Consider the following 11,601-nt stretch of genomic DNA (forward strand, 5'->3'; position numbering starts at 1 on the left):
GGAACTGGGGGATAATGTTCTCGCCAACAGGAGAAAATTCAAGACCAATTGATCAAGGATTGTTAAAGATTCTAGCACAAGTCTCCTAACCAATGGTGAAGCTACCGAGACTCGTAAGTGGTATATGCAATGTCGTAACAGAGCAGGTGGATCCTACCTCTCATGAAGCCCTCGACCATGGAGGTTAAGGAGTCCCACACAAATCTTGTAGCCGATAAAGCATTGTAGAAAAAGGACAGAACTAATGGCGGTTGTAAGGGATTGGGGGATAAGATTGTTGTAAGGTTGATCCTAGCAAGAAGTAACCAAAGTCGTAACATAGCAGGTGGGTCCTCCCTCACATGCAGCACATAGCCATGGAGGTTAAGGAGTCCCGCAAAAAGCTTGTAGTCGGCTTTGGCTTGGGGCGTATATATGGTCACTAGGTTAATATCAAGGGGCGAGTGGTAAAGATACCATTTGAGGGTTTCGGTGATCTTATGGTACACATTATAAGGCTGCTCTTGATGAATGTAATGCACTAACCAATCTAGAGAGACTAATGCAACACTGAAACAATTTCTACGGCCAATCAAACTAGAGCCAAGGGAAACTTGTAGGGTTGTACTCAATCCACTACTAGGGGTTCTAAAAGACTTCCAGCACAGATATGTATCGAATTCAAGCCGAGATTCTCTATCTACCAGGGTTCTATGATGGGAATTGGGTTCAAACCTAGATCGAGAAGACAGAGAGGGATTTGGTCTGGTCTGGTTTGTGGAAATAAACTTCCTCGGGTGAAGCGGCAGATCAAGAAGGTTAAGGGCTGAACCACAATCCAAGACGACCAGGGATGCAGAGGGAGGGGAAGGGGTCGCCAGGGTTAAAGCTTTGTCCGTCAAAATCTCACTCAGTTCCAGCGTCAAAACAGAGCTCCATTCCAACATCAACCATGTAAGCCACATGGTGATGGGGTATGAACCCAAGGAGAACGGAGGTGATACGAATGACTTCAAAGAGAGGCGGTAAGATAGGCGGAAAGCAGGACGCACATGGTGCCCAGATATCTCACATTTGTTATTGGAAGGCTGGGGTCTCGAGAGAATCACCTCTTCAAGAAGAACCACCGGATGAGCTGAGGGGGAGAAGAGGGATTGAAGCTGATGTATGGCCGGAGTAGCTTGACAGACCGATGAACCTCCGGTGGATTCGAGATCAGTCCAGAGCAGAGTTTGGGAGCAGAGAAGAGAACGACGATGGCAAATCAGTGGCCCAGTGGCGCTGATCTGATTCGACGCTGCCGGGAGAAGAGTTCTCGGGGGTTGTTCTAGAGAGAAAAAACTAGGGCGAACGCCTCTTTCGTTTTATCCGAATATGTATAAATGAGAGGAACAACTTTGCAGAAGAAATCAAGTGCAAAAACTGAATAAACTCAAAGGTGTCGGAATACAAAATCTGAGAACGTTTTTGGTGGCTAGGGTAAAGCTTCAGGAAAAAGAACGAGATCAAAGATGTCCTTGACAAAGACTTAACAAAATGTATTTATAGTAAAAACATGTGAACCCCTAAAACTCAAAACGACAAGGTAAGGAGTCGGTTTGGGAATCCCCTGAAGCGTGTAAGACAGAGCGTCTTCCTGATATGTGTGATCAAGTCGGTGTGCGTCTAGTGGCTCGATTGGTATATAAAAGTGGCTCTAGTGGTGTGAGTGAAAGTGGCTCAAGCGTGGTCGGTGAAAGTGGCTCGAGCGTGGTTAGTGAAAGTGGCTCGAGCTGGGTGTATACGCATCCACTAAAACGATGATAACTCTTGAACCACACCTCCGATTGTCTTGAAATATACGGTGTTGGAAAGATGACTCAATTCCCTACAACAATGGTGAAGACAAAACATGCAAAGAATGTGCGTCGATCATATGCAAAACGGCGTCGGACCTCTAGCGTGCGTGGCGAGTGAGAGTGGCTCGGTCGGACCTCTGGAGAGCGTGGCTCGATCAGATGTGCTTCCAACGTCTCCTAAATACCTGAAATACTCAGAAATACACAATGTATGTAAGATTGATGCAAGAACAACCTAGACATGCAAAGTGTATAGAAAGGACTAGAAAATGATGCAAACCAATGAGTTATCCTAGATAAATGAATGATAAATATATGTTAAGGAGAGACAAAATATAGACATATCATAGCTCTACAGTGAGAGAAAAGAGTAACGTGGGGCATGAGTACTTTGGTTGAAATTATAGACAGGGGCTGCTATATTAGTGTGTGAGAGGAAAATTTTATTTATTTTTTATTTACTTTTTTCTCATTTTCTTGATTTTTCAATAATTGTTAATATAAATTTTTTTAGAAAAATTCTTAAATTATAAAAAAAGATTATATTTTTTTCTTTACAATTTGATATGAATTTTGTTTAATATATTTCAAATCTATACTAGTATTTTTGCATACAGTTTTTGCTCAAAAATACTTTTTGGAAAGTTTTTACATTTAATGTCATTTAATGCTTATATTCATATACAAACAATGTTAGTTAATTTTCTCTACTATCTTTATAACCAAACAGAATTAAAATATTTTAAATATGTATATATTTAATATTCTATAATTTATATAGATATTTAGAAGATTTTTTCCATATTAAAAAAAATAATTCTCCTATCATATTTTTTTATTTTAAAATTTTAAATATAGTGAATCTTTATATAATGCATAAAGTTAATAAAAATGTAAATTTTTTCCTGCATATTTGAATTTTTTAAGCAAACATATATTACTCAATTAATATAAAAAGTGTGTGTTCAACATACATATATAGTAAATTTACCGTATATAGTAAATTTTAAGAAGTTTATAATTTATAACTGATATATCTAAACTTAATAAAAAAGTTTAAAATTATGAATATTTAAACATATTAAATTTTTAAAATAACACAAACAAATTATATTACATGACGGGTTATATGACATTACATGATTGAATTGATAATACAAAAAATATAAAATATGATACTTCAATACGGGTTAAATCCTTATTTTACTATTTTAACAACACCAATATAAATTATCTCGATTCAAACTAATTTAATTAAGATTGTATTAAGTAAAAATTGTTGTGCCGGTATACCACAAATTATATACTAAACCACTAAAATTGACAAAAGATTACATTAGCAAAATTAGTATTAAAATAGTATATTAACAAAAAAACAAAAAAAAAACTTGCTCCGCGGTGTACCGCGGGTCATAACCTAGTATATTATATTATCCGTACATTATTTTAAGTGTACATATGTTTATACACCTTATTAAGTGTACAAATGTCTGTACACATTATTAAATGTACAAATTAAACAAATTACATATGTAAACTTGATAATGTGTACATATATCTGTACAATTAATAATGTGTACAAACATTTGTACCCTTAATAAAGTGTACGGATACAAAATTTGTATTAAATATATTTAAAATCATCAAACAAAATGCATCTTAAATTATAAAGAAAAAAATCTTGATTTTTATGTATCTGAAATTTTTGGAAAAACAAATTTACATTGATATATATTTTAGTTATAAGAAGTGAAGAGTAGTGTAGAAAATAATAATAATAATAATAATAATAAATAAATAAATGGAAGAATCTGATGAATAACTATATGCTGGCATGATTAGTAATTTGGTAGTTTTTGAAATGGCAAATAAGGGAGGTCAAAGTTGTGCAACAGTGTTTTGACAATTAAGTTTGAAAAAAGTACTAAATTTTTTAATTGTCTCTTTATTTTTAATTCAAGTTGGATTAAGCCTGTGATGATAAACTACTCTCCTACGTAAATAATTCTTAGGTTTTATTATACCTTAGTGTTGAACCCAAATATTGGTCCTCCTACGTTCCCAAAAAACGAAATGGAGACTTTTCAAGTGCGTTTGTGATTAAACAAGAAAATAGGAGACTTTTCTAACAATACCAAAGAAATTGTGAAGCGGCTTATGATGTGTCTTTGTGGTCCTTACTTCGTCTCTCTTGACTGAATTAATTTTATTCGTTGTTTGAATAGTTTCCGACTTTGCACTTGCCTGGAATTGTTTAACTTTGACGGTATTGACCGTATACGCAGGTTTAGGGACCGCTTCTTATCATGAGACTTTTACAGAGAAGCTATGGTTTCTGTTTAGATTCCAAGACAAAGCTATATTCATTCCATAAGGAAAAAAAATGAAACAGAGGAATTCGCACTCAATACTCTGTTTTATTATCCTCATAAGTTCAGTTTCAGCGGAACAATGCATCAACACTGGTACTTTCAGACTCAACAGTTTATACGACGCAAATCGCCGCCTCATCCTCTCTTCTCTTCCTTCCAGTGTCATGGCTCAAGATCGCTTCTTCGTCAAAGGTTCGACTGGTCAAGTTCCGAACCGTGTATATGCAAGAGCAATGTGCATCCCCGGATCAACAAAAGATGACTGCTCTGATTGTATCAAGACCGCGTCTAATGGTTTGATACAGAGTTGTCCTAACCAAACAGGCGCATTTACATGGCGAGTTGAGCCCACAGTTTGCCATGTGGGCTACTCGAACAATTCTTTCTCAGATCTTTACCCGACTAATGTGGTCAACAACAACACTGGAGATATTAACTCAAATCTAACAGAGTTCACGGCTGTATGGGAAAATTTAACTGCTCATATGATTGTTGCAGCCTCCACAGAAAGAGAGACAGCATTGTCTAGCAATAAGTATTACAAAGCTGATGCTGCGGCCTTGACACCTTCCCAGAACATATACGCATTGATGCAATGTGTGCCGGATTTGACTTCTCTTTCACATGATTGTGAAAATTGTTTGAAACAAAACGTAGCTGAGTACCAGTCATGCTGTAGACAGAAGCAAGGAGGCGTTCTTATGCGGGCAAGCTGCTTTTTCCATTGGGATTTGAAACCATTCTCCAAGGCTTTTGGAAACATCATGGTTACTTCTTCTCCTCCTCCGCTGCAACATGTCAAGACATTCCAAGGTGATATTGGACCTGTTAAGGCAATTGTTGTTCCCATTGTAGCAGTCGCCTTTATCATCATCATCATCTTAGTACTGACTGCTCGACGATCTGCTGTACTTTGCTGGAGGAGAAACCCATATCAAGGATTTGATTTTGATCAACGTGAGTGTTTTTCCATATGATTTTCTTTGGCCTGTTAGTTTTTATTTTTTAGCATGTATGTACTCTTATGAAATTATTTATGAACGTTTAATAAAACACTATAGACTGTGTTTAATTTGATTATGCAGCTGGTATTACAACTGTAGACTCCCTCCAATTAGATTTTAAGACAATAGAAGCTGCCACAGATAAATTTGCAATGAGTAACAAGCTTGGTCAAGGTGGCTTTGGCGAAGTTTTTAAGGTGTGAATTCTGTACCTACTAATTGGTTCATTACTTCTTTTGGAAAAAATTGGAATTAGATAGAAGGTAAGCTGATAATTATATTCTCCCTGATGCTTATTTGTAGGGTATGTTGCCTAATGGAACAGAAGTTGCAGTGAAGAGGCTATCGAAAGCATCAGAGCAAGGCGCACCAGAGTTCAAGAACGAGGTTGTTGTTGTCGCGAAACTTCATCATAGGAATCTTGTTAGGCTTCTCGGGTTTTGTTTGGAAGGGAAAGAAAAGATACTTGTTTTCGAGTTTGTCCCCAACAAGAGCCTCGATTACTATCTCTTTGGTTAGTGGAATAATTTTAATCATCTTTATATTGATTTGATGGGTTTCTATATGATGTTCTTCTCTGATAGAAATGTATAAGTAGCTAATGACTAGTTCTGTATGTGAAGACCCTACAAAGAAAGGGCAGTTAGACTGGACAAAACGGTACAACATTATTAGGGGAATCACTCGAGGAGTACTATATCTGCATCAAGATTCACGTCTCACAATAATACATCGTGACCTCAAAGCTGGCAATATTCTCCTAGATGTGGATATGAACCCGAAAGTTGCTGATTTTGGAATGGCGAGAATTTTTGGGATTGACCAAAGTGGAGCTAATACAAAGAGAATAGCTGGGACACGGTATATGCATATTGCCCTTTATATGGCATATGGATTGAAGCTTCAATAATCTTTTCATCCGCAGAAATGTACTTAATTTAATTAGCTTGTGTTCTATTCTTGCAGTGGTTACATGCCCCCAGAATATTTGATGCATGGCCGATTCTCAACAAAATCTGATGTCTATAGTTTCGGCGTCTTAGTTCTTGAGATTATATGTGGTCGAAATAACAGATTTGTCCACCAGTCAGACACAACAGTTGAGAATTTGGTCACATACGTGAGTACCAAAGAAGAAACTATGTTTTTGATTGATGATGAAACAATTGATTAATTACCCAACAATATGATAAAATTGTGGTTGACTGTATGTTCTTGATTGATGATTAAATTATGTTACAGGCATGGAGGTTGTGGAGAAACAAGTCACTATTAGACCTAGTGGATCCAACCATTTCAGATAATTGTCAAACGGAAGAGGTGACAAGATGCATCCACATTGCTCTGCTATGTGTTCAACACAATCCCACAGATCGCCCTAGCTTGTCGACAATCCACATGATGCTCACTCACAATTCCCTTCAGTTACCTGATCCTCAACAACCTGGATTCTTCTATCCAAATAGACGCAACCAAGAACGAGATGGTCTAGAGTCTATCCAGTCCATGAACAGGGTTATTTCCCACACTATCAATGATGTAACTGTTACAGATCTTGATCCTCGTTGAAGTTGGAACTGTTTGATCTCTTCCTTGGTTCAAGACTTCTTCTCGCCGATGAAGCATATGCAACTCTCTCTTCTCACACTTAGAAGAAAACTCTCTTTTTATTCTTCACTCTCTTCGCCAACAGCCTTCGGGCGTAGCTCTCTCTTTTTCTCTCCAAGTGAGAAATGAGAGACTATTTATAGGGAGTGTGGGCGAGCTCCTTAAGCCACACGCAGGGGCTAGGTGTCATCACCACATTACGGCCATGAATGTTTACAAGTTTTTAAGTAGTTTTTGAATTCTAGTTTCTAGTTTTTAGATTTTAGATTTTGGTTTATGGTTTTTAGATTTTGTGTTAAAAATTTATTAAAAAAAGAAAAATAGAAAAAAGAATTCAAGTCACGCTTAAAAATGAAAAATTAGTAAAACATAGATTTTGGTTTTTCTTTGAAAATTACCAAAAACCAACAAAATCTGGATTCCCTAATTTTTAGGAAATCCAATTTTTGCATAATCTTGATTGGCTTTAAAGTAGATTTTTAAAAAATCTAAAACCAAAAACACTTTTAAAATCTATAGCCATTCAAGGCCTACATCTCCAACACTTGGCACAATCGAAAGTGTGAGGTGTCAACACCACATTCTCCCTCTCATGTGTGAGTGAGGAATATTCCTCCCACTAAGCTTCTTCAAGTGATTAAACAAATAACCCACTATCTCCATTTCTTGAAATCGAGTGGAATGAGGAATATTCCTCTGCACTAACTCCAACATCCGATTAATTAAACACTAAGTGGAAAAATCCCACTAATGTTTAATTAAATAATATTTAAATCCCACTAATCTTTCCGGGATTAAAATATTTCAGCGGGTTCCTTCCTGTTTCCCGCAATCTCCAGGTTCCCGGTACCATCTGTATGGATGTCCCTTTGTTCGTTCCTGCCCTACGCATACCGCGTATGCCCGTACGCACGTCCGCTGGCCAACTGATCGGCATGTCGCACAATCCACTTTTCCTCGGACAAAACATAGCAATTTTCTTCTGCTTCCTTTTCTCTCCTTTTTCTAATCCTTTCCGGGTAAATTCCTCAAGAAATTTTTATCCCGTAGTGAGGGTCACTACAATACGTATCTTGAAAAATCATCAGTGAAGGTTATCAAATATTGATAACCACATGTTGATGGTTGTTTGATTTTTCCCAGCAAATCTGAATGAACCAGCTGCAACGGCTCCTTAGCTTTAAAATTTTAATCCTTGTAAGGCAATTGATGTGCCTTACCATATTGGCATCCTGCGCACACAATCTCATGGTTCATCTCAAGTTGTGGGAGTCCCTTCAACATCGACTTCTGCATCATAATCTTTAATTTGCTGTAATTGACATGTCCGAGTCGTGCATGGCACAAGTCGCTAGTGTCACTTCTCCTCGTTCTTTCAACATAGGCTTCTTCTGCTAACATCACATAAATAGCCCTCATTTTTGGTCCTTCTATGAACGGTGTGCCATTAATTTTTAATTCTCGATACACCTTCACATCTTCTGGACCAAATAGTACGTAGTTGCCTGCACTTGTGAGTTGGGGTACGAATAACAGGTTCTTCTTCATCCCTGGGACATGATAAACATTTCGAAGTTGAAATTCTCCATGTCCATTCTTTTGTGGTAGATTTGTCTCACCAACATGGGCTATTGGAAATTGTGTGTTTTCATTGGTTATAATAACACGATCTCCATTGTATTTTTTGATGTTCACCAATTTTGACACATCTCCTGACATATGATTTGAACATCCAGAGTCAACGATCCAATCAGTTTTGTAGTCGACTGAGTGATCGCATACAGCGGTGAGTGCAAATTCTTTTATTGAGTCTTCCTCTCGTCCATCTTCAAGATCCACTTCCTCCGCAAAGAAAGAAGTTTCAAACTCTCAATATTCTTCTCCAAGGCCTTCATTCTTTGAACTTGTGGCAGCATTTTCTTCAACTTTCTTCGACCAACAATTTCTTGCATGATGTCCCTTCTTGCCACAATGGATCACTTTGATTATTATTTTGTTGCCATCTATTCTGACCACCTTATTTATTTTGAGCTCCTCGAGCTCCCCTGATTGGAAACTTCTCTCATGGTTTCCTTGAGCATCTCGTTCTTGTCCGTTGAATCTCCTGGTACCACGTCCAGGTCTGAGTCCTCGACCGCGATCTTGACCACGTCCTCGACCGCGACCATAACCATAACCTTGGTCATTTCTCTTATTGGTGAATAAAGCTGTCTCTTCACCATTGGTTGGTCGGCTAAGTGTGGGTTTATCTAGATCCTCCTCATTCATTAGCAAATTCTCTAGATCTGCTAAAGTTAGCTCGGTAGCCCATCCCCAAGTTGCCGTAATAATACTCTTGTATTCCGGCTTCAGACCATGAATGATAATTCTTTTCATTCTTGTCTGAGTAATAGAATTTTCAGGATCTAGTTTAGAAATCTCATCACAAAGAGACTTCACTTTTGAAAAATATTGACTCATGATACTAGGATTTTTGTAGGTCCTAGCAGGTTCAATTAACCTTATGAAGTTGTAATACTTAAGGTGTCAATCCAGTTGGGAAACTTTACTATCACTCAAGATGCAATCACGATTTCACAAGTCAACCCAATTCAAAAAGAGTGTTTTTATCTAACAATCCTAGAATGATGAAAATGCAAAACGGAAATGAACTACAGAACTAGAAACGAAAATGTATGGCAAGAAGTAAACAAAAGTAAAAACAAAAACGATTCTAAGCATGAAGAAACGAAACAGTCTCAGGAATGTAATATCAATCAAGAATATAAAAGTCCTAAGGATGGGAGTAATTGATGTCGGTGGAGTATCCTAGTCTACAGAGTGTTTAACATACGACAAGCAAACTAGCCCTAAACAATGAACATCACAACTTAGCTAATCCAATCTCTTGGCAAAAGCTACTCAGACTCAACTGCTTCCATACCTAGCTCTCGCTAGAGAACATGGACGAGCAGGCATGACAAACAAGTTCATTCACGTCAACAAACATCCTAGACAACTAATCTCTTAGGCTAGGAACGTAAGTCTCTAGCACTAGTTGGTCAGACATTTCAGCAAACACCTTTTGGGTGTGGAAATGTCTCGAACCTAGTTCCAATTGATCAGAGAGGAACTAGTAATTCTAACACTAGTCCAGAAGGGAATCATACAAATCAAAGATTAAACACCCTACATCCTAAGATCCTCCACCTAGTCTATCCTATCCCCAAGAACCTTAACACTACTCAGATCCGGAAATCATCACCAAAGATACAAATCCAGAAAAAATTGAACCAAGCATAATAGATAGATAGAAATGAGAAGAACAACTTTGTAGAAGAAATCAAGTGCAAAAACTGAATAAACTCGGAGATGTCGGATTACAAGTCTCAGAGCGTTTTTTGGTGGCTAGGTCAAACCTTAGAAAAGAAAACAAGATAAAAGATAAGATGTCCCAAACCAAGACTTAACAAAATGTATATATAGTAAAAACATGTGAATCCCTAAAACTTAAAACGACAAGATAGAGCGTCGGTTCAGGAATCTCCTGAAGCGTGTGAAACCAAACATGTGCGGTCGAGTCACGTGTCGTCTCTCCCTGGGGTGCGGTCGAGTGGATTGGATCGAGTCGAGGTCATATGACTCGAGGTGGGTTGAGTGGAACGGCTCGATCCAGAGTGGTTTTGGCTCGATCTGGGTGTATACGCATCCACTAAAACGATGATAACATTTGAACCACACCTCCGATTGTCTTGAAATAAACGGCATTGGAAACATGAATTAATTCTCTACAACTTGAAATAAGTGGCTCGAGTGATGGCTCGAGTGGTGGCTCGAGTGGTGACTCGAGAGTGGCTCGAGTGAGTGGCTCGACTGGTGACTCGAGAGTGGCTCGAGTGGTGGCTCGAGTGGTGACACGAGAGTGGTCTCGAACGACAGTTCCGGGAGTGTTGTGCAGCGGATGGGTCGAGTGATGTGTTCCCGATGTCTCCTAGATACCTGAAATACTCTGAAATGCACAATGTATGCAAGGATGATGCAAGAACTACCTAGACATGCAAAGTGTATAGAACATACTAGAAAATGATGCAAAACAATGAGTTATCCTAGCTAAATGCATGATAAATATATGCTAGGGAGAGACAAAATATAGACATATCAACTCACGGTCATATTCTTCTGAGAGATAGACAAAAGGTTATTCTCAAGCCTTTGTAATTTTGCGTCATTCTTCTTCGCAAAAATTGTCGTCAATATGTCCCAAGCTTCTTTTGGTGTTCGGACACCTTTAATCCGTTGTAGAAAATCTTCTTCTATAGCCTGATAACTCTCTAATTTACACGTTTTAAGAATCCCTTTTTGTCCATATTTTGCATTGTTTTTACCCTAACCTTAGCATTTTTAGGTCATTTACTGTAGGAATCCACATTTAGGCCATTTAGGGTGTTGCATTCTTGCATTTGCATATTTTGGATGAAAAAAGGTACTTAAGAGCCAAAAATGGGGAGGAACAAGGTCGAATCCGAGCATGTACCCGAAGGAGCTATGGAGCAGGAAGAACAATCCGAACACCAACCCGATCGAGGAGGAGCTAAGAATAGAAAAAAAAATCCGAGAGCCTACCCGAAGAGTAACCCCATCGAGCAGACCCTCGGGCAGGACTGGGAAGCTAGGGTTAATGGCTTTCCATATATAAACCCCCCTCTTCTTCCTCTCGCCCTAGCACACTGCAGACCCTCAGAATAGAGAGCGAGAGCTTCTGGGAGAGAAACTGAGTGACTCAAAACTTTTTCTACACTTTGTTAGGATTTAATTTCATTT

The 11,601-nt window shown here is 38.2% G+C and overlaps 1 protein-coding gene across 1 annotated transcript; it reads left to right on the plus strand.

Moving 5' to 3' along the window:
* The first annotated feature begins 4,053 nt into the window (after window positions 1-4,053).
* On the plus strand, window positions 4,054-7,143 carry LOC104722697 (cysteine-rich receptor-like protein kinase 14). Its single transcript, XM_010440901.3, has 6 exons — window positions 4,054-5,146; window positions 5,275-5,390; window positions 5,497-5,707; window positions 5,817-6,054; window positions 6,160-6,313; window positions 6,436-7,143. Exons 1-6 carry the CDS (start codon window positions 4,201-4,203, stop codon window positions 6,760-6,762), a joined length of 1,992 nt encoding a protein of 663 aa, XP_010439203.1. The 5' UTR covers window positions 4,054-4,200; the 3' UTR covers window positions 6,763-7,143.
* The last annotated feature ends 4,458 nt before the right edge of the window (window positions 7,144-11,601 follow it).

The sequence above is a fragment of the Camelina sativa genome, chromosome 11, assembly GCF_030686135.1.
Source record: "Camelina sativa cultivar CO46 ecotype springtype chromosome 11, ASM3068613v1".
In the NCBI taxonomy this organism is placed as follows: Eukaryota; Viridiplantae; Streptophyta; class Magnoliopsida; order Brassicales; family Brassicaceae; genus Camelina; species Camelina sativa.

Excerpts from the sequence above, each read along its gene's own strand:
- LOC104722697 (XM_010440901.3), top strand. The coding sequence starts at position 4,201 with ATGAAACAGAGGAATTCGCACTCAATACTCTGTTTTATTATCCTCATA. Across the intron at positions 5,147-5,274 it reads AGGATTTGATTTTGATCAAC|CTGGTATTACAACTGTAGAC; the intron begins GTGAGTGTTTTT and ends TTGATTATGCAG. Across the intron at positions 5,391-5,496 it reads GCTTTGGCGAAGTTTTTAAG|GGTATGTTGCCTAATGGAAC; the intron begins GTGTGAATTCTG and ends GCTTATTTGTAG.